The 25,129-nt window shown below is 34.5% G+C and overlaps 2 protein-coding genes across 3 annotated transcripts in view; one reads left to right on the top strand and one right to left on the bottom strand.

Annotated features, from left to right (window-relative positions):
• Window positions 1–25,129, bottom strand: part of LOC123552727 (serine/arginine repetitive matrix protein 2-like) — a 257,250-nt gene that overhangs the window by 139,574 nt on the left and 92,547 nt on the right. The gene's annotated exons all lie outside the window — the stretch shown is intronic.
• LOC123552765 (uncharacterized) lies at window positions 9,950–11,379 on the top strand. The gene is made up of 2 exons (XM_053542072.1): window positions 9,950–10,822; window positions 10,939–11,379. Exons 1-2 carry the CDS (start codon window positions 9,950–9,952, stop codon window positions 11,377–11,379), a joined length of 1,314 nt encoding a protein of 437 aa, XP_053398047.1.

Here is a 25,129-nt window from a genome sequence, read left to right on the forward strand (position 1 = left end):
AATTAAACTACGACAGAAGGTGTTACGAGCTACTGTATATACCAACAACACCTCCTCCTTCTACTCCCGTCTTTTCCTTCTCCTGCTCTACCTTCTCCTCCACCTTCTCCTCATCCACAATCTCCTCCTCCTCCTCCACTCCTCCTCCTCCACTACCTCCTCCTCCACTCCTCCTCCTGCACTCTTCCTCCTCCTCCTCCACACCTCCTCTCCTCCTCAACTCCTGATCCTCTTCCTTCTCCTTTGCCCCAAGAAAGCGTAACATGGCTAACAGAAAAGAATAAAGCAGTGTCTTTTTGATAAAAGATATATAACTTACATCTGTTTCACAAATGCATCAGTGTCCTGTTTACCATCAGTCATTCTCTAGGATTGACAACATGCGGAGACATCAACGTTATGTCCACGGAAATGACGAAGTCACTGGCAGTTTTTCACCACCATTACAAACATGGGACATCTCTGGAGAGGCGACGTTTCAACATCCATTTTCTATGGTCGTTTCAGGACCAAGTGGTAGTGGAAAAACTGAATGGACAAGAAAACTGCTATTATTAAATCACGTTAGACCTCAGCCTCAGCGTATCATAAGGTGTTTTGGACAATGGCAACCTTTGCATGATGAACTTCAGCGTAAAAACCCCGGGTCGAATTTTTACACGGTATTCCAGACTACTTGAATGATTCCCAATACATAAATGTTAATCAAAGGAACCTGCTGGTCTTTGACGACTTGATGACTGAAGCTAAATGCGATCAAAGAATTGCTGATCTCTTTATGAAGGGCAGTCACCACAGAAACATATCTATCGTATATCTCACCAAACATTTGTTCCCGCAAGGTAAAGCTTACAGAGATATCGCCTTGAATACACAGTATCTAGTGTTGTTTAACGATCCTATAGTAGTAGCAGTTGTTGGATTTAACGTCGCGCCGACACATGATAGGTCATATGGCGACTTTCCAGCTTTAATGGTGGAGGAAGACCCCAGGTGCCCCTCCGTGCATTATTTCATCACGAGCGGGCACCTGGGTAGAACCATCGACCTACCGTAAGCCAGCTGCTGGATGGCTTCCTCACATGAAGAATTCAACGCCCCGAGTGAGGCTCGAACCCACATCGTTGAGGGGCAAGTGATTTGAAGTCAGCGACCTTAACCACTCGGCCAAGGAGGCCCCTAGATAGACAACAAGTGGCAACCTTGGCTAGAAGAATATATCCTTCATCCCATACCATCTTTATGAAACGCTTTGAAAACGCAACATGTGAAAATGTATTTGAGACAGAAAGTCCAGCCACTAAAAAGAGAAAACTGATGGATGAAGACACGTAATGCAAACGTTGTAAAGAATCAATTGTGTGGCGATGGAGATTTGTCTGACACTGATGACGATAATGATGACGAAGATGAGAAGGAGACGGAGGGGGTTAATATTGATAGGAAACCAGTGAAGCTGAATGTACCACCTGGACTACAAAAACAGAAATTACAAGGCTGAATGACCATGTAGCGTGCCAAGCTAATCACGCGACAACAGAGATGAGTATTTTCAGAGAATTATTCATTCATAAAATGAAATGTGTTTATGACTCTCATATTAAATACCATGCCGTCTCACGATATCCTAACTGTCATCCTAGTCTAGGGGAACGTAAAATCATTAATGATATACTACCGGATATACGTAAATCGGCCAGAGACTACCTAGGTGAAATATTAACGTCAATCTATTATTTTGATAGATGTCCTTTGTATAAATCAATAATGAACACGGCCGAACGACTACATCTTAATTCGCATTTACCAGTTCCTTTAGCTATTACTGAGGCAATTCGCATGTACAAACCTGAGTTGATAATATTTTTTTTTCATTTTGCTATATTTTACTAAACAAGGCAAGTACGTTCGTTTGTACATTGGTATAGCGTACATGTGTAACATGTTTATAAGACACATGTGCAGTCGTGTACAGTACACATTCCGTCAACATGTGTAATCATGTACAGTATAAAGAGCCCAACAGTTATACACATAAAATATGTGCGTTCAAAAGTGCTAAAAGATTAAAAGAAATAGCAAATAAATTAAGATCATCCTTACATTTTGGTCAACGTTAAATCACATTACATTTTCTGTTAAAGGAGAGCAATCCCTTTCTCAACACGGAACAAACCTGTCATGATTTTTTTTTTTTTTTTTTTTGGCTTAAAGCCATTTTCAATAACACTTCAGAGTTTATTATTATTTATAACTTGTCTGAAAGAGATGTGTTTTCAGAGAATTTTTAATGCGAACAGTGTGCTTGAATCTCTGATGCATGCTGGGAGGGCATTCCAAAGCTTTTGAGCTGCATGCTTGAAACTTCTGTCACCATACTTTACTGTTCGACCCCTCGGGACACCGGATACAGGGCCATTTTCCGATCTTAAGTCTCTACGAGGCTTGTATACGTCAAGCTTTTCGACAATCTACTTGGGAGATTCATTGTGCAGGGTTCCCCATGGGTGTTTTTGCCACTGACCGTTCCAAGGCGGTGCCCCACTGTGTTCCTTTGTTTGTTCGTTTTGTCCTCTTGTGTAGGCTTTGTGTGTGTGCGCGTGTATGTGTGTGTGTGTTCCTTTGTTTGTTCGTTTTGTCCTTGTGTGTTGGCTTTGTGTGTATGCACGTGTATGTGTATGTGTGTGTGTGTTTGTGGTGTGCACGTCTGCGTGCTGTAGGTTTCGTTTTGGGGAGGCTGCGATTTTGGTACGTGGCATTCCCTGTTTGATATTTGTCTTTGTTTTTATATGTAAGTGTCAAGATTTTGAACTCAATTCGGTGCTGAATTGAAAGCCAATGTAGTCCTTCAAGACTAGTGTGATTTGATTGTATAACGGAGTCTTGGTTATGTTGCAGGCCGTTGTGTTTTGTAAACATTGAAGTTTTTGCAGTGTGTCTTTGGAAGTTCCATACAGCAGCGAGTTACTTTCGATGTAACCAATGAGTTTAAAAGAGACTTAGTAGCATCAGCCGTGATGTACTGCCTTATGTGGCCTATTTGCCTAAGTTGTGCTTTGGATTTGGTACATTTCGGTCTATTTCGGTATATTTAAATACATGTATATGTAAATTTACATGTCATTATATACAATACGGTCAAAATATATGTTCTAACATTACAGTTGTTGTGTATGCGGCTTTCACATCTGAAACACGGTCTAATGTATATCTTTTTAGATAATGCCATAATCAATTAGATCCCCAATTCACCTCCGAATGATGCACGTCGCACCGATCTTTTTCTTATCATAAAACTAGATAACTTAAAGATGTATTTGTATTTCAATTATTTTTTGTTGTTTTATGCCCTTTCCACATAAAAATTACACTCGTGTCAGATTTTTCCATCTGTATCTACAATCGGTGAAAGAATCATAGGGTTTGGTATTTATATTTTAATTTACAAGTATAAAAACAAACATAATTTTTTTTAAAACAACTCCTACCTCCACACAATCTCCTTTTTAACCCTTATCATGCTGGACAGATTGATTTTGCCCTTGCGACCAGTGTAGATCATGATCAGCCTGCACGTCCGTGCATCTGATTATAATCTACACTGTTCGCTGTTCGGTCAGTTTCGTTTTGGTGAACACCCCTTTCAACAGTTAATGGTACTGTCCAGACTTAAAGATGGACTAGTTCATTATACAAAATAGAAGGGTAATTGTTAAGATAGATTTGGATGATAATTTACCAATTAATTTACCATACACAGACGCCCTTTGTAGATAAATGTATGTATATTCATTTCAAATTGTACTGGCGACATAAATATAAAATCTGACGATGTAGATGTACATGGGAAAACCTACGGTATACTTTTGAACGTTAGAACACACTTATTGCTTTTTCTTCTGTTTTTACAAGAATACATTTCATTCCTTTAGAGCTGTTGAGTTATGTAAACTTTGCAAAGTGTCATCTGATTCTCTTAATGTATTGCAAAAATGAATAGGTACAAAAAGCGATTTAATCTAAGCTAGAGTTAAAATTATACCTAATATTATACGATAATTCTCTTTTTAATCACATATATAAAATTATTTTTTTGTAATACTACTCTATATTTGAAAGAAACAGTATCGCAAGTACCTTGACACTTTGTAGGTACTGTAATATCATTATTTCATGTATATATCTGTCTGCTTAATCATCAAACTTTAAGGTCCTCTACATAATTCCTCTACATAATAATCAACATGAATAAAAGTGATTAAGTAAGAACAACTGCAATGATATTTTCTAATGCTTGTATTTTTGTTATCTGTTACAAATATTTCATATCTTTGTTTTGAGTCTCATCTCTGAAAGAAAAAGAATGCAACAATTCATTGCACGAACGATATGATATATTTAAAGTTATGGACCAATAACTGCCATAGGCAATTTCCGTTCAATAAAGTTTCCTAAAATCTGGTATTTTTGGTTATGACTGGACGTTTTTTACCTTATATGACCTTTTCCGGTCTTGTTATGCAGAATAATTGAGAACTTTAACGATTCGGGTGAATCCGTTTAAAAGAAAAACTGATAAATATTATACTATATAAATGTAAAATCAGCTTTTTTGATGAAACTCAAATATATATAGCTTCTCATGTTTGTTTAAACATAACAAGTTACAATGTATAATCGGTGTACAGCTACGTATCTGCATAGGGTAACACTAACCTTGCATGGATTCAACTGTCACTGTCACATTTGCCGTTCTTTGCAAAACCAGCACCTCTGTAAATAATGAACAGGTAAAGCGGACTGCGTTAATTTTTGGAATTTGGAACTAGTTTTATTCTTATAGAATGATCTTTTTTTAAAAAGTGAAGACTACAAAACATGATTGTGGAGGACTCTATGATTAGTAGAAAAATCCAAACAGGACTGAGCTATTATGATTTCCGTCTTCTGGCCTGTTTCTTCGGGCCCTTAAGGGTGTTTCCCTTATTGGTCTGTCTTCTGCAAAGGCATTGAGTTCATGCGTTTAAGCTTTTTAAGGATTGCATTTTTATATAAATATACAAGTGCATTTTTGTGTTTTACATTTACATGCCTTCTGTTGCCTTTACGTATGTTATGGTTTCACCTGGTTGGGATAACTTTTATTTACACTGTCTTGTGACTTTTGAACATGGTGGGGGTAAGTGTGAGGTTAGGTGCACCATTGACCGTTGTGTGTTTTTATTATGTGTGCGTGGGTGCGTGCGTGCGTGCGTTTGTGTTGTTTGTATGTGCCTTTGGGGAGGCTGCGTTTTTGGAACGTGGCTTTCCCTGTTGGATATTCTTCCTTGCTTTTATCCTGAATGAACCAATACTTACTAGAACTTCAGTTAATGAAATAAGAAAACTAATATGCTTGACAATGTATGAATCATTGTTATAAACGAAAGATATCAAACTGTATGCTGTTTTTGAAATATATATTTTCTAAAGTTCCATTAGGGAATTATGAATGTTTTTTATATAAAACGAACCTGAATTGACGCTAAACATAGTTACTGTAACAAATATTCATTCAGGCAAAAGTCAAAAGTGATTGTCACATGAATCTATATATGAGTACAGATTAAGTGAATGGAGAGTTTGAGATTTCAACCTTCGCCTTCCCCTTCAACGTCTCTTGCGAAGTTAACGCTCGATTAAAATTTCTTGAGTATTCAAATTTTAGAATGAACCTTACTTCGTTTAATCCGCCTATTCAATTTATCCGTAATTATGATCTTTTTTTTTTCGTGCATTTTGACATCAATTTTCCAAAAGGGAACGGCTTTTACAAGAGGTTTTTAAAAATGAAAATTTAATAAAAACATTTCAACTTATTATCGCATGGATATTAGTGCGATTACGATAAAAAGCGAAACAATGTGAACAATGTAAAAACTCGTTGTTGTTGCTCCAAACATTTAGATTTTATATAAAATGATGTCAGTATACAATGTAGATTGTAAATCATACATTAGACGAAATAAAAATGATAATCATATCAATGTATTTTATTGTTGATGGTGTTCTTGAAAGATGATGCAGTTAATATTTTTCAAACAAATACATGAAACATGCTTTTGTCGAAATACTTTGAAATTAAGTTAAATATATGCGATAAAGCAAACACAAAAGGCATGACCATAAAATATAAAGGACAGATTCATCCGTCATGCTGTTGACTAGTAATTCATAGCTTTTCTTAAAGGCTTTTTTTTTCACTTTGAATTGGTACTTTGTACATCGATTTCCTTAAAAGACGCGTTTTACATGTAGACACTCATAATAAATGTACCTGATGAATGTTTAACCTTTTATAAGATATGTTGATAACATGAGTCAATATACACAAGTTATGAGTATATGTTACAAGTGCATTGAAACACATTGTAAGACACTCTCGTCATATCATACGTGTTGGCATCTTGACACTCTGCATGACACTGTATAATGCCAAACTCTCAGACATATAATCGTGCCAAGTCACCATTTGTCTAGCGAAACAGTCAAGAAGTGTTAGGTGGAGACGGAAATTGTCGCACAAAATAACATGTTGGCATATACATGTAAAATGTAAGAATCAAAGGGGTGATTGACCCACAATGCCCCTCTGCCAGGCTCTGGGTCCGTGCATGTAAAGAATGGAGTTATCACATACGGCTAACAGGAAACTTCTCGCATCATGATATCATAGATCTGAAATTGTCTGATACTTCAGAAGAATTTTCCGTCCAAATTTATGTTTATAATTAAAACGCAACTATCGTATAAAGTGTCAGACAGAAACGGATTTGTTTTTATCTGGAACTGAAAATAAAATTATCCACAAAATGATAATCGCGCGTAATTATTTATTTTTCTAATACAATGACTGTCCTGCCACGTGCCTCCATCCAGATTTCAGTCGTCTTTGATGCCGAGTATGGGGACAGAGTAGATGAAAAAAGACTGAAGTTTTGACTTTCGTGATATCACATCTTCGGACGTTCAAAACTTCATTTCATACGACAAAAAGGCCCATCTAGTATAATCAATACCGCCTGTGGACACAAATATGTCGTAGAAGTTAAAGTTTGAACAAAATCTCAATGCTTCTCAAAATCAGTTGATAACTTCATACTTCCAGGTTCAATTCAATGTATTTAGTTAAAATTATTAGCCATACAAAACTTCATCATTCTTATACTTATTGATAGTGTTTCGAATCAAATTAGTCAAATTATACATGGATAATCATCGAATAACTTCATAAGCAGAAATCCTGAAACAAAGCTTTTTATTTCACATAGTAATAAAGGGAAGTCTTAGGCTTACTTGATATTACAAGGAAAACTTTAATAGCAACGTCTGATTTAAATAAAATACACGCATATCGGTGACGTTTTACCCAATATATATATGAGAGACGTTGAAGGGGAAGGCGAAGGTTGAAATCTCAAACTCTCTATTATTAGGCGTTACACTTACTTGCATTCACGTGTACAGTTGGTCGAGTATGTCTTGCCATCGTCTCCACAAACTGGGTTAAATTCTCTTGAACACTTACACTTTTGCGTGCTTACAACTGTAATAATAAAATAATTGAACGGAGTACAGAATCATTGTTGAGCGTTACAGATGTTATTCACATATCAGTCACTTGAAGTTTGCCCCATCATTGTTATGTTATTGTACAAATGTTACTTGAACCAGCGTGTTGTACAGATTTAAAAAAATAAATAAAATAAATAAAAGTCCAGCAAAAACAGCCATATGAGCTACGCCGTGAGAAACCAAACGTAGTACGTTTACGGCCAGCATGGATCCAATAACAGCTTGCGCATCCGCGCTGTCTGGTCTGGATCTATGCTGTTCGCTGTTTCTCTAATTGCAATAGGGTTTGAAAGTAAACATAGTTTATCAAATTTTATACATATATCGTAGATCTAGTGACTTATCATATTAGGCCTACATGTATATTGAATAAATCGCAGGTCAATATTCAACCCTTTTCCCCAAGATCCTACAGGAAGAGTGTAAATAGTTTTGACAACTGAACATGACAAGAAATTGATTCTCACATTTTCATTTTATTTTTAATTTCTGACTGAGCTGATAAGTCGAGTAAACATGCATACCATATAGCACAGCATACATAAGGAGTCACATTATGTAGAGATGGTACCTAAAAAATTCAAATTCATCTTTATAGGTTTTTTTCATAGTGAAATGATAGCTAAGTGCACCAGTTTTCTAAATATATTTATGGTTTTCCTCTTCTCCATGTCAAAAATAGAAATATTTGATATCTAAAAAATGACTTTCTCAAAATATATGAAGCAAAATGGACAACTCTTGTATTGACCATGTTTCAAAGATTTTAGGACTTCCCCAATTATAGTCTATATCAAAAGCTCCCACAGCTAAATAAATTCAATAGAGTATAAGGTAAGTTTACTCTGCTTTCAACATTTTGAAAGAGCCTATACTGAACTTCCTTTTGTCTTTTAATAAAGTCAAATTCCAAGACTAGCCAAGAGTCTAAAACGCTTGAAAAAATTCTGAGTGAAAGAGAATGACATGCTCTTTATTATAAGCTTACCAAAACCATACCAAAAATGTACCTTAAAGAAGCTATTAAAGATTTTATATTGTAAACAAACCCCTACACCATTTTACCATCAATATTTTCCACTCATGAATGCACTCAATTCAGGTGATAATTGTTGATATATTTGTAAATGAGAGGCCCCAACAAAAAACATTTTTCAAGTTATGTAAACAGTATAAGTTTTAAATTAATGTTGATATCTGAAATTATCTGATTACTTTGTTTTCAACAATAAATAAAACACCTTTTAGTTTGTTTAGGGTAGTTGACCTGTAACGAAAATCATCAAATAGAGTAATCTCCATAATTCAGCATTTATCCGTTTTTCAAGGAAAGCAAATGATCGTGCTTGTTCCCTCCAGAGAATGTTTAAATTGAGAATTGCTTAAAATACATTACATAGAGTCATTACCTGTCAGCTACCTTAACATGTAGTAATTACAACCACTACCTTAAAACATTGTAATTATATTTGACGACAATGAATTTTTGTGTTATCAATTTAACTTTTTTTTGTTTTTTTCCCATTGTTGGATATATACATTTTACATTTTGATATATAAATGTTGTGTAAATCAATGTATCACCATTGCGAACAATAAATAAACAACTTTGGCTAAAAGATCAAAACTTAATAACGTTTCTTAATGTCGTTTATTTTCTTCAAAGGAATGTATGCATATACTATATAATCTTCATGCATTACTAAACTTTCTATCAGGGCCTCACTACAACTTACAAAATAACTGTCAGTGTAGTCATGAGAAAAGCGTGCATATTGTATATTGAATACAAAGGGATTTAAACAAATGTATAGTGCATATTTTCTGACCTGGCGAAGATATTTATAGAAAGGTCATAAATGGGCCATTCTATCGTTGAGTTTAGGGTAATCGGCTACATCGTTAGATTTCGTTTCATTCCGTCGAATTCTCCGTAAAAGGGAATAGATGTGTTAATGCAAAATATGAGTATTGATGTCATGACCGACCGACTGGTGTATTGGTTATGGCAATTACCTCGAATTGAAAAGGACGCAAGTTCGATCCCGCGATAGGATTACTATATTTTTTTATATATTTCATTAAAATATATATCTTGATATATATCGAATTTTTTTTCTTTAACCAAAACAACCTGTTTTCTTCAATATCTGCAACGGCTTAGATTAATTATCTTGTATTTCATAATGTCCTTCAAATAGTTTAAGGGTTGGTATTTAAACTATCGAAAATTGCACGATATTCACGAGGAAATTGAAAACTTTTCTTTATTTTATATAAATGAATACACACTGATCTAAGCTTTCCAGTGTCGCTGTCAGTTGACCAGCATAAAATGTCGAACACAAAACCTAAAGCTTTGACTTCAACATCGAAAGAGATAGTTAACAACGTTGCTAACTACTTCGTGAAAGAAGCGAAAGAACCATCTAACATACCGCAATACTCGTTCTTACAAAGGACAGCGGAGGCAACAGGTATTAGTAGCAGAACTATCAGCAGGATCCGTAAAGAATTTAAAGACTCGGGCTCCCTGACATCGCCGAAGCGGACATCCCCTAAGGAACTGAAGACGGTCGATGATTTTGACAGATGTGCCATACGCAATAAGATTTATGAATTTTACACAGTTAGGCACGAACTTCCAACTTTAACGAACTTGCACGAAGCTTTGAAGGAAGACATTGACTTTATCGGCAGTAAAAGTTTGTTAAGAAAGATTATCAGGGAACTTGGATTTAGATGGAAGAGAACGAACAGTCAGAGAAAGGTGTTAGTGGAAAAGCAAAGTGTGGTGGAGTTACGGCTGAAGTATTACGCGAAGAAGAAACAACTTGAAGAAGCTGGCTATGACTTCGTTTACATTGATGAGACTTGGGTAGACACAAGTCATACAGCTAAGTATTGCTGGCAGGCACCCGGCATGGATGGTGTTACAACACCTGTGAGCAAGGGGCAAAGACTGATTATTGTGCACGGTGGTTCAAATGAGGGTTTTGTTCCAGGGGCGCTTCTTATCTATAAAGCGTCTAGCTCTTCTGGAGACTATCATCATGAAATGAATGGGGAAAATTTTTGTAAATGGATGCAAGAAAAATTGTTACCAAATATTAAAAAGAAGAGTGCGATTGTTATGGACAATGCATCTTATCACTCCGTTCAGTCCAGCAAATGTCCTAATTCTTCCACTCGGAAAGCAGATATACAGGCATTTTATACTAAAAAACACAACTCCATTTATTAATTCATTATATTACATTGTATCAGATCAGCAATACATAGAAGAATAACCATTTTTTATCAAACCTATTTTCTCTATTTCAGAAATGGTTGACGGAGCACAATATACAGTATGATCCAGCCTTGCTTAGACCCCAGCTCCTGGCACTAGCTAAAATGAATAAACCCGAGCCAGCATATGTCATTGATGCCATTGTCAGAGGATATGGGCATGAAGTTCTAAGATTGCCGCCGTATCATCCGGACCTTAACCCTATTGAACTGATATGGAGTCAGGTGAAGAGCATCATCGCATCCAGAAACCTTACATATAGGTCTGCTGACCTTGTTCAAATAGCAAATTCGGCATTTGAAGAGATAGGGGCTGATCGCTGGAGGAGAGCCTGTGTCCATGCTCAAAAAACAGAAATATCTTATAGGGAGACAGATATTGTTGTTGATGTTGCGATGGACAATCTGGTCATTGACTTAGCTGAGGACAGTGATAGTGACGAAACCGAGAGTGCTAGCGAGGGAGAAGATTAGATTTTAATGGTTCTACTGTCATTGTCATTGTAAAATTGAATTGTTGATATAAAGAAAAAATCAAAAAAAAATCATTATATACAAAATTAAAGGAAAAAAACAAGACCTAAAATATAAAAAGCATATAAAAGAAATTGAAGATAAAGTGGAATAATATTAAAAATATATAACTAGGAGTCATCGGGGATCGAACCCACACGAATCACTTTCCACATCTCTTACAATAAAAATCCGCTGTGTAAACCATTACACTATGACTGCATTTGTAAGTCAGCGGGTTATATTTGTATTATCAGCTAGAAAAGCCGATACGGAAAGTATCGATTTTTTACGAATCAAACCGATGCACCAAGTTACCTACTGATTTTAATGGTTCAGCCTGCACTAAAAATATCTTCGCCAGGTCAGATAATATGCACTATAGGTCATATTTTGTCTGCCTGGTAAGTTGTTTGAAAAAGGACCTATCTGATTTTTCTTTCACTTTTGATCAATGTTTAATGTTGGCTTCAGTTTATTGATCAATTCAGAGTTGTCCCCCTTTGATTTATTTGGTTAGGTACCATCTCTACATTATGAATTGTATTATTAGATACTCAGTCAGTAGTTTACCCTATTATATAAGTAGTTCAGTTGTTCTGCTGAACAAGTATTCCTTTCTTTACAAAATCATTTTCTTTTGGTTCCTCTGAGCATGTTTCAAATAGATATATTGTTTTCCTTTATAAAAATGCTTAGATATCAAATTTATGCTGATTATTGTACTTCACTGAAATATATTTTAGGATTATAGAAATTCTGAAAAGTGTTAGAAATAGCACCATTTCTAGGGGCAAATTAAATTGAATTGAAACAAAGCTGGTGACCTAGTATTTTTATTTCATTTTTCAATACATCGTAACATGATATTTTAATACAAAACATTAATATTTTCATCAAAATCTATTATTGAGAAAAACAAAACAAAACGAAACTGTAGCGAGCGTCCTTAAATTCCGGTTAAGTTCATCAAAATAATCATCTGTTTTAACTAAAGATTCTTTTAGCGGTAATGTAGATGCAGATGTAGATATCAGGTTTCGAGCGTAACTGATATAGGCGATAGCGAGGCCGCGCTGATTTTCCATGTAAACAGGCGAGAGCTGGATTTTCTCATCTGAACCTACAGCCGCTGATAGAATCTTTTTCTTGGATAAAATGTTCAAGAAATTAGAGTAAAAATCAAAACAAAAAAATGACTTTCTTCTCTGTACAATTAACTTACAACAGTGTATAGAAACAAAGAGTGGGAAATCAAAGTCCTTAAGCTGGAAAGACGTCATGACGTTTCGAAAAGAAATGACATGTTTAATTCCGGTTTAGTTTGATCACTTGCAGTTTAACGTCAATATTTTTTTATACATTTACGTTTTTTAATCGAATACATACAGGAATGTTCTACCAAAGTATTAAAATTCCATCCCGTTTGATGTAAAAATGATATATAAATAACTACGTAAGCCTTATACATATATGTACATGTAGTTCGTTATACGTCATATTCAGCTCGAGAGTCATCAAACGTCCTGGGGTTTAAAAATGAGTTTTCCAGAACCGGGAAAATTACCGGAAATCCCCGACTTGTATGCAAGAATCTGTATTCTGCTGTGAAACGTTATTTATTTTTGACATTTTGATTGTGTTCCATACTAACTTGTTTCTGCAAATCCTCTCGACACCGTGTTGTAAATTACAGAAACAGGGGATACAACTCTCATGAACCCTGCGATAACAAGGTAATTATGCAACTCTCATAAAACACTAATGTGTAAGGTTATATTTGACCTGATCACAACCAATGGACAAATACTGTTTATGCCTTTACAAGCTTACAAACTTAATATTTAGAGAGACATTATTAAAGGTATGATGAAGTAACATGTACAATCTAACGATTAAGTAGGTAACAGTAATCATTTCTTTATAGTATTAACTACAGTTAAAATATTATTACCTCCTACCGACAGCAACAAAAGGCACATCAGAAATACAGCTTTCATTTTATCTGCAATGGAATGAAAGCTAGAAAAGATAATGTACCCCAGCAATTATGCTCGACAAAGCAGCAATATTAACTTTTATCATGTTGGAAACGATTGCTTCTGCCTTAAAGTTTGTGACCAGTGCAGATCATGATCACCATTCTAGTCACTATCTCTTTTTTTTGTATGCGCCCCTTTTAACAGTAAATGGTACTGTCCAAATTGAAAGATAGACAAGTTCATTAAAGAAATCAAGCACGGTTAGGATTAAAAGAAAACAAAAGATGCAAATTTGCAGGCTAGCTTCCTTAACTTCCTTTTCCCTAGCAAACACGGAGAGGGTCAAGCGAACTCACTGCCTCTCTATCAAGAGTCCGCTTTAAACGTGAATGCACAAATTCAATCAGAAATGACATAAACATATTGTTTCACTTTAGAATTTAATGTTTTCTCAAACAGATGTGTTACAACTATATTCTAGTTAAAATTGTTTCAACATAAATTGAAATGATTATTTTATTGTCAAACGATATACACCACACCAATCTGATATCAAAATGTATTAAACACAGAAAAATAATAAACTTCATGAACATTTTGAAAATACGAATGAGAAACTGAGGAGCAAGAAAGCACAAATCTAAACATGACGTTTTAGTATATAGGAAAATAAATTGTTATGTCACAGGTTATTGCAGAATCGGTAAATGATCTTAATAAGTTTAAAGTTATTGTATAAAATATTTAAAAACGCTTACCAGACAAGATTGAAGCTTCTGTCAGAAAACGATTAAGAGATCCGGAAAGATTCAGCTTTTATACATATTGAGCTCCGGCAACATATGCGTGTTTGCTAAAAGCTATAGCAAATAGAATTAATCATGTTTATTTATGCAACATGCTTAAAGTATTCACGCAGATGTCTACAAACCTTAAGGCCTTTCTGCCTGTCAAAATATGACATTATCTGGATTTTTGAGTCCTTGTTTTTTTCTTATCCTCGCCTGTTCTTGTTGACAACCACACGATCTAAATTAGTTTTTGGTAAAATATAATAGAACCTTATTCCGTGTTTCCACAATACACTACATAATCGGCTGATCTCCAAAAATTAATTATAATTTACTTTTGTCGGGAAGACTGAGACGGCGTTTTGAAGTGTATAGCAAGTATCACTACAATCTTTTTTCTGGTTACTTGGATTTAATATAAACGGATGAAAACATGTTATGGTTGAAAAAAAAAGATAAATATTTCTATATTTTCATGATCAAATACACTAGATCTGCATATTTTCTTCAAGATCCAGTCATTGGATTAGATCTAAGAGATCGCCCGCGCCATTTTCGATTATATTGAAACAGCTTTAAGCACGTGTGCAGGATGTACGAATCCTTTCACTAATTCATTTGCATTTTGACAGGACTAAAAACAAGTGAATACGCGAATGCACTGCGTAAACAAACATTTTGCATGTATTTTGTACTGGATTCAGTCTACCTGAAGACTGCATTAACATTAGTAAAACTGGTAAAAGTGTGTTGTATAATGTTACAAAAAAGATGAAAGGAGTCCATCAGGAAATCAACATCCCAAAAGGCACTTCGCATTTGTTCGCATTTGTTCCAAGTGTACATGTATATTAATATTTTATTATTAAGAGGCAACTCAAGTGGAGTAATGTACGAGAGTCTACCTCTCTTCCATTTTCCTGTTGGACGCCTGTTCTTGTTATCGGTAGGTGTCTAAACAGATGAAATGACCTGTGCCCTCACTCTTTGTAGACCAAACAAATTGGCAATTATCTTCCAACAATACTTTTCTGAAATACTATGTGAAATATTGTGATGTTTCTTGCTGTAAGGCACGTGTACTTAATACAAGACAGCCTAGATTTATTCAATTTTTTAAATTATTGTAGGGCAAGCCTATTAACATTCTGTCTGAATAATTGCTTTTATCACTGATATTAAACCATATTCGAAGCAGCTGTAGCAGCCGAAGGTATAGGGAATGTATACATATTAAACGCGCAATACTACAGGCATTAATCTTGCTTATTTTTTGCTTTGTTGTTCTAGAGTAATCTATTTTGTCTGCATGCGACTTTTGCGTTATATCCTAAAAGCATGCAAAATCTATAATAACAACGGCTTTATCAAGTTTTATTTTCTTTCCTTTTTTTTTTGTCTTCCGTATCATTCTTAACATGAAAGCAATACGGAGTGTGTCTAAGTCATGTGGACATTTGCTTGTGTTATTTTTCACAATGACTCCTTAAGATTTATACCATCTTTTAACTCTTAATCACTGTATGTCTTATGCAATTCTACCTTTATTTGTGGTTATTTGAAGCAATGGGATAACTCAAAGGTGTACTTTGTTCAACTTTTACTGCACTTTATCCGATTTGTTCTTGTATATAAACATGTACAATAATATTACACAGAACCGATTAAATACTGTTTTCGTTTCTTTCTTGTAGTTTTTTTTTTTTTTTTTTGGATTTAACGTCGCACCGACACATGATAGGTCATATGGCGACTTTCCAGCTTTAATGGTGGAGGAAGACCCTTCTTGTAGTTCGAGGGTCCTACAAGACGTTCTGTCATTGGGTTCGGATTTCTCAAGTACTACGTTTTATCAAACTAATTTTTATTACAAACCTTCAAAGTATTCCAATTTTACCGAAACACATTTTTGTAACCTTTTTACCAAATCGCGAAAATCAGTTTGGTATCGGTTGGAAATAAAAACAAAAGTCGGAAGGACTTAGGTCAGGTGAATAAGGCGTATGGTTTGCAACTTCAGCCTTTTCAGAAGCCAAACAAAGACTTAACAACCTCACATTTATGAGAGGGGGTGTTGTCGTGTGTAAGATGGACTCCTGCCTGTAAATTGCTTGGACGTTTCTTATTGTAAAACTCTTTCACTTTCTACAGTACTTAAGTTCTTGATGGACAAGGCACTTGAACGACTGGCCCACTAGAAATGAAGAAACTGCGTACAATATCTCTATTCGAACTTAAATTTCTCTTGGCAATACATGGGCGTTTTTGATCTTTTCGCTTCCATTGCTTATTATCAGCCCTTCTCTGTGGCTCAAACATGTGCACCCACGTTTCGTTACCTGTAAGCAAAACTATTACAGCCTTTGTATGTTTTCAAACGTTCTCGGGCACATTTGAGGCGTTGTTTCTTTTGCTCCCCAATGAGCAAATGAGGTACCCACCTAGCGCAAACCTTTCTCAGGTCAAACGCTTTTTTCAGTGTTTGATATGCCAGTGCAACTGGCTATACCTTTCACCGACAAACGCACATTCTATTCGATCACAGCTTTTACAGCAGCGATGTTTGCCTCGGTAACAGAGGTTTTAGGCCTCCAGAACGGGTATCATCTGCGACAGATTATTTCCAAGCTTTAAAAGCTTTAACCCACCTAAAACATGTGCGCATTGAAATGGCGTGAGGTCCTTATATACCACTCAGATCATCAGATATTTGCTTTGATCTATATGAAGCCTAATGTGCAATTTAATATAGCTACTGGCCGGTTGCAGGACAGATCGTCTGATAACTCGCGGATCAACGCTGAGCGGCGGGTTGGGTTATCTACCTATAATCTCCAGATTATCCCGGAGTCAAATGGGTTGCGCATGAAAATTTCAAGTCTTACTCAATGGAGTGATGGATGATCGGCGTGTTTATCAAAGCATTCACCTGTATATAGGGTGTATGTGTATACACGGTGTAGCATTATAGAATTAATAGTAATAATGATACTAACTATTTTCCGCAGGTTACATACTTAGTGTAAAAATACAACTATTATACAGCTTATTTCCAGTATGGCTTTCAATTAAATTTCACATATATTCACACATCTACACAATCATACAGTCAATTTATAATTATACATTAAACAAAAATACACATATCAGAATTACTTAAATTTTCTTCGACAAACAGGTCTCAAATTAAGGTATTGGACCCCTAATAGTTATGTTTTGGAAATGGCATTTGCTTGGTATATTCTTAAGTTGACCATGTTTTACACTGTGTTGCAAATTTTAAACAACTTTAACCGTGCCGTTTTAGTAAATTTTGTATAATGTATGGTATTTCCTCGCGCTCAAAAAAGAAACAAAATTCAGTGTGATGGCCACTATCTAAAACGTCTGCAGAGAATTCATTAGAGCATTAATTTTGATAAAAGAAACATCAAACTATTGTTAAACAGTTATAAAGCACAAAATAAAACTGTAAAAATCATTTATTTCTAGGGTGCTTCAAGTAAACAGATTTAATGAAAACGGCATGGGTTGCATGATACATTATGATGTTACTATCTCCGTCAAAGCCCCCTCCTTCTGAAACAATATTTTCGCATTGTTACATTTGCTGTCTATGATTTTATTATTCTCTGCTCTATAAAAACTTCTTTCTTATAAGGAGAAAATAAAACGCGCTTTTGCCTAGGCATCTTCAGTTACTTGTATCAACAAGAATTTTGTTGAATTAATGTTATTTGAGCGGCGCCATGCGAAAACCAACATATTGGCTTTGCGGCCAACATAGATCCAGACCATCAGCGCAGTCTGGTTAGGATCCATGTTGTTCGCTTTCAGAGCCTAACCGTTCGCGTGACCAGACTGCGTTGATGCGCAGGCTGGTCTGGATCCATGCTCGTCGCAAAGCTACTATGATGATTTTCTCATGGCGTGGTTTACTTGTTTCTAAATGAGTGTGAATGTTGAATAATTCGGTTAACAATAATAATTATAAGTGTATTATCTTATCTGGAACATGTATATTATTTTATTGGTCAGACTTTCCTTTTTTGCACATCTTAATTGTGATTTTTTCTTTGTGACGCATGATAAAAAACAAAGAAAAGTATCAAACAGGGAATGCCACGCACTAAAAGCGCAGCCTCCTCAAAACGAACCCCCCAGCACGCAAACGCGTGCACCACATACACACACACACTCAACCAACACATAAGGACAAAACGAACAACACACAAACACACGCCACACACACTCAAAGCCAACACATAAGGACAAAACGAACAACACACACACGCGCGCACACAAAATCAACACATAAGGACAAAACGAACAAACAAAGGAACAGTTTTAAAACATTGTTATACTTATAATTTGTGTATATCGTATTTATTTAAAGACCTACATTTTGGGACCTGTTTGTCGAAGAAAATTTAAGTATTTCTTTATTTGTATTTTTGTTTAAATGTATAATAATAAATTGACTGCCTGATTGTGTAGATAGGTGAATGTATATGAAATTTAATTGAAGGCCATACTGAAAATAGGTTGTATAATATTTGTATTTGTACATGTATGTATGTAACCTTCAGGAAATAAAGTTTGTATTATAATTACTATATCAATTTTATAATGCTACACCGTGTATACACATACACACACTATACATGTGAATGCTTAATTAAATAAACATGATTCGCTGGTCATCCTTTACTCAACTGAGTAAGACTTGAATTTTTCATGCGCAACCCATATGACTCCGGGATAATCTAGAGATTATAGGTAGATAACTCAACCCGCCGCTCAGTGTTGATCCGCGAGTTATCGGACGATCTGTCCTGCAACCGGCCATCAGTCTTTCCATCCATTTTACAATGTCAAAAGTAATTTGGTCAGTGTATATGACTGCATGTATTTGAATTTGAAATAACTCAGCCATTTGAAAAGCAATTTGCACGAAATAAAAGGATATCGTTAGCTATTGGATACACCATTCAAGTGCAATGAAGCTTTACAAAAATACCTGTAATAAAACTACGGAAGTCCATTAGAGACAAAACGTTTTGCAGCACCCTCGTATTCTCTGTTGTATCATGATTGTCTATGACACTTACCTTCAACGTTATTAGAACTGTTTATACTCGCATGTACTCACTATTACAATTTTTCATTTTGCTATATTTTGCGAAACAAAGCAAGTAAGTTCGCTTGTAGATTGGTAAAGCGTACATGTGTAACATGTTTATAAGGAACATGTGCAGTCGTGTACAGTACACATTCCATCAACTAGTGTAATCATGTACAGTATAAACAGCTCGTCAGTATGATATGTCTACTTACAACTTATATACCCTTAAGACCATAAGTTCTGCACGGTGCATAAAAAGTAAAATAAAATAAATTAACGTATCCGTTTTACCTGTATTTTAATTTGATACCCAAATGAATTCATTTTCACACAATAATCCCAAATTTGAACAAAATTTATCCGTTAAAAAACATTTTATGCAGCTTTTGTAAACACTACCACCAAAATCAGTTTATCACTTCAATTTCAAGTACATCTGAACTTAATTCCCGCTAATAACGGGTATGTCCACCGCCTGCATTGCATACGGCTGTACATCTTCTTCTCATTGAAGAAACAAGTGTCTGCAAGAGCAGTCCATTCACGCTGGAGAAAATTCCTTAATTCCGCTGCATTATGAAAATTGTTGCCACGGAGTTTAAGCTTCAGGTCCGCCCAGACGTGCTCTATTGGGTTCAAGTCCGGGCTCATGACAGGCCATGGATCAATAAAGTCGATGTTATTTTGACCCAGGAAATTTCTTGTCAACCTCGCTGAATGGGAAGGTGCATTATCTTGTTGTAGAACGAGTCCAGGATTCCGCCGCATGTATGGGACGACAACAGGACGTAAAACTTCTTCGACGAAACGCTGAGCTGTTAGGCCACGTCGACTAGCTCCGGGGTTAACGTTATCCAAGAAAACCAAACGTGTTTTCCCATGGTACGTAAATCCAGCCCATACCATTGTACTTGGGTCACCGAAACAATCTCGTTCCATGACACAGGCGTCGGCGAACCTCTCATTACGACGTCAGTAAACGTGCTGACGTCGGTCGTTGAAATCAATCTGAAATTTGCACTCGTCGGTAAAGAGGATGTGACGCCAACGTTGTAATGGCCATATTTGATGACGTCTGGCAAAGTCATTACGATTCCGGCGGTGCCTAGGTGTCAAACGGGCGCCACAATAAAGACGTCTTGCACGTGCTCCAACTTCCCGAAGACGACGTCGAATCGTACGCGCGCTCACATGACGACGGGTCCTGCCTGGCGTGATCCTAGCAGTATGAATAGGAACTTCAAAACGTCTTCGTAGATGAGTTAAAACTATCCACCTGTCCTGCTGACGTGTAGTTTCACGTGGACGTCCTGTACGTCGACGGTCGTTTACTCTCCCAGTAACGCCGTATCGTTGTCTAAGACGACGAATGGTATGTTCGTGAACTCCAAAGTTTCTTGCAACTTGCGCCGCAGTGATCCCACCTTGCAACTGGCCTATAGCGCGCATACGTTCCTCATTTGAGAGTTTCATTGTGACGTTAACGTCAAGATAAATTAAAGATATGCACTGGCGAATGACGTGTCAGGTTTAGTCAAAGCAAGATAAGCATAAAAACTCAAAATTACATTGTGAATCTACACGTTGTACATTGCACGTGAAATTCGTGCTCACCATGACCACTCAACCGAGACATTGTCACTTACTTGAATTTTTAGAACAATAATTTGTAGATTTGTGTGGGAATTAAAATAAAACCGGTTTTATGACAATTGGTCAAAATTTGAAAAAGTTATTACACTTCTAAAACCCGTGCAGAACTTTTGGCCCTAGGTGTATATATATTCACCATCCAATGTGTAATTCGTAGATATAATATCTAATTTATTACTTGCTTTCTGAAAACAAATATCGTTGGTAAGAAGCCATTTTAACATAGAAGTTTGCAACTTATGTCTGCAATTAATTTGCCGGGAGTTTCACTTCTATAATACTAGTAACTACTGTAGGATCTGCTGTTTTCCAACGCGTAATTCGCCGCCTGTACGTAATTAAAAAATCTCGCATCTACACCACATCTGTTTCTTCCTTTAGATAATTGAGCTTACAGACCCATTTGGTTTCGTAGTTTTACAGGGGCCGTAGGGCATTAAACGTGTTGAAAAGATCTTTAAAAGGACGGAAACAGCTGAACAATACGAGAAACAGACCAGTAAGTACCAGTTCCCACTTCCAAATTTTGGCATGGCAGCACGATAATTTTTCAAACCCGTTTACATCTAAACATACCAACAAAAAACCCCAAACGAAAATTTCAAAACGAAGAGTGATAGTTAATGATATTGATGATACTGGTCGCTGATTTAGTTGACATGCAAGCTTTTTCAAAATATAATAAAGGAGTAAAATACTTGTTAACCGTTATTGATATATTTAGTAAATATGCTTGGGTTATTCCATTAAAGAATAAAACTGGAGAATCTGTTACTAAAGCATTTGAAAAAATAATTTTAAAAGATAGAATTCAGGGACAAAAGTCCCGAAGACTGCAAGGTTTCCCACAAAATTTATGGGTGGATGAAGGAAAAGAATTTTATAATAAAAAGTTTGAATCATTTTTGAATAAAAATAAAATTAATATGTATCATACATTTAATGAAGGAAAGGCTGTAGTAATAGAAAGATTTAATAGAAGTTTAAAAAGAATAATGTGGAAATATTTTACAGCAAATAATACTTATACTTATTTAGATAATTTGCAGGATATGGTTGATAAATATAACAAAACAAAACATTCTAGTATAAAATGACACCAATCGAAGCTAGTAAAAACTTAAATAAAGGTACTGTTTACTTTAATTTATATGGTGATTTAAAGATACCAAAGAGCAAAGCAAAATTTAAAATTGGTGATCGAGTTCGCTTAAGCAAACTTAAAAGACATTTTGAAAAAGGATATACACCAAACTGGACAGAGGAAATATTTATAATTTATAAAATTAATAATACAAATCCCAGAACATACTCTATTAAAGATTTAAATAATGAAATAGTTCAAGGTTCATTTTATGAACAAGAACTTTTACCTACTACACAAGAAGTTTTTAGAATAGAAAAAGTTATTAGACGAGACTATAAGAAAAAACAAGCTTTAGTAAAATGGAAAGGTTATAGTGAAAAATTTAATAGTTGGGTACCATTTAGTGAATTGAAAGGAATTTAATTTAGAAATAAAAAGTTTAATTATATAATGAGTCATAAAAATCTAATTTCTAATAATAATGGAATAGAAACAATAGATCAGTTAATCATTCACTTAACTAAACTAGCTGCTGCTTACAGAAAAAGTTATAAGTTTTGCGGAAGAGTAAGTACTGGATTATATATTACAGCAGGTATTTTTGGTTGCTCAGCTGCATTAGCACTTGTTCCAGCTATTCCTGTATTTGTAGCAGTTGCTGGTGCTGTTCCATCAGTAATTACCATATTTACTAACAGACTAAAACTTGACGACAAGAAATTTATTTTAAAAACACATCATCACAAAATAAAACAACTTATAACAAAAGCACGGATTGGAAAAGTAAATAAAGAAGATCCAAATAAAGTTATTCAGGATATTTTTACAATACTATTAGAAATGCAGAAAGAAAAAAATTATTCAACACCTCTTGAAATGCATATGAAGGAATTTAAACTTAACGGATATAAAAGCTAAAAAGAAGAAGAGTTATATTAACTTTAATTAAAGATTTTTTCTATAAGTATTTTATATAAATGAGAAAAATTATATCAGTTGAAGGTAATATTGCATCAGGAAAAAGTACGTTTTTAGATATTATTAAAGAATATAATCCTAATTTTAATATAATTCCAGAACCAATTCACGAATGGCAAAATGTTATGGACAGGGCTACGCCCTTCGGAGACAAAGCCTCTGACTCTGATTATAATTCATATAACCTTTTTGAACTTGCTGCTCAAGAACCTTCCAAATATTTATTTCCTTTTCAGCTAACAACTTTAAACAGCCATATAAAAATGTTATCTTCTGCTAAACAGTTTGATGGTGTTTCTGTTCTTGAACGTTGTTATTTAACTAACAGTAACGTTTTTACAAAACAACATCACGACAATGGTGTTATAAATGACCCCGAGTGGGCAGTATACAATCTTTTCTTAACTGATCATATTAAAAAAACCATAGGGAAAAAAAACCCAATTGATGGATTTGTTTATGTTAAAACCGACCCAGAAATATGTTTTAAAAGACTTCAAAAAAGAAACAAAACGGAAGAAAACAAAGTCGGTTTAGATTATTTAGAAAAACTACACAAATTACACGAAGAATGGTTAAACAGAATGTTTCAAGAAGGTATTAAAATTTTAACAGTTGATAACAATTTAGAAAAAATGACTTTAAAATCTTATTCAAAAGATATAGATAATTTATAAACAAATTTCTCAAATCAATATAATTTCATTGGGTGCGTTTTTAAAGATTTTTTTCTATAAGTATATTATTTTATAGATGGTTAATAGAAAGGTAGATAGAATGATTATGTCAAAATTATCTAGCACTTTAGGAGAAATAATGAATCCAGACAAAAATTCATATAAGAAAGTTCTTAAAAGAAGAAAATGTTATTAAATCAAAACTTGATCAAATAGTTAGCGATGAATATAAAAATCATGTCATTGATAAATTACAAAATGTTATAGATCCTTATCTTTTAAAAATAATTTATTTGAATGGGACTGTGGTTGTCTATTAACTGAAGAAGAAAATGCTGAAAGATTATGTGATTGTCCAGACCAAATAATTATCGAAACAATCCTATAAAAAGTTATTGTAACCGACTGTGATACTAATGAAGAAAAAATATATAGAAGCACTTACAAAGCATCTAAAGAATTTGGTATTAATGCTGGGTTAATAAAAATGTGTTGTGAAGGGACAAACCGAGTAAAATGTGGAATATCAAAAGTTAATGGAAAAAGATATAAGTTTAATATTTTTAATTCTTCTTAAAGATAATTTAAACTTTATTTATTTTATTATTTTTTTAATTATTTTTTTAATTATTTTTTTAATCCTTTTTTGCTTGAAGATTTTTTTTCTAAATATAATATATAGATGGAAATCGAGAGATCTACAAAACAATATTATAAGAAATTTGAAATTAAATTACATATAGACAAGATCCAAAGAATCAATTATATTTAACTATAAACGACTCTTATGAAATACTTAAATCTGAACTTAAAACTTTAAAAGGTATAAAAATAAACGTTGTTTTAAAATAACTTTTGCAAAAATGGATAAAATGATACAATATATAAATCAGCTTATTTTCAATCAAAGGCTTTTAGAAATTATTAACAAAACGAAATAAAAAACTTTACATCAAGCTTTTGATGAAATAATAAATAGAATTGGTAATTGGATTTCTGAAGGAAGTGGCTGGAGAATAGAGTCAGTTGATGCTCATTATATAAATAGATATAAGTATAGTCCATTGGCTGCTTCAAGTTATTTAGAATTACCAAAACCATTACAACATCCAATGAAAGGATTAATAAATATAAAGAATGATGATAATGAAAGTTTTAGATGGTGTCATTTGGCTTACAAATTTCCTGTTGAAAAAGACCCTCAAAAAATTTCAAAATATAAAAAACATATAAACGATCTTGATTATACTGGAATTAAATTTCCTGTTACATTAAATCAAATACCTAAAATAGAAGTTTTAAATGAAATATCATTTAATATATTTGGATATGAAGAAAATAGTATTTATCCATTGTACATATCAAAGTATCAATACGAAGAACACTGTGACATGTTGCTAATTACTAATGATAAAATA

Source organism: Mercenaria mercenaria, chromosome 4 (genome assembly GCF_021730395.1).
Source record: "Mercenaria mercenaria strain notata chromosome 4, MADL_Memer_1, whole genome shotgun sequence".
NCBI lineage: Eukaryota > Metazoa > Mollusca > Bivalvia > Venerida > Veneridae > Mercenaria > Mercenaria mercenaria.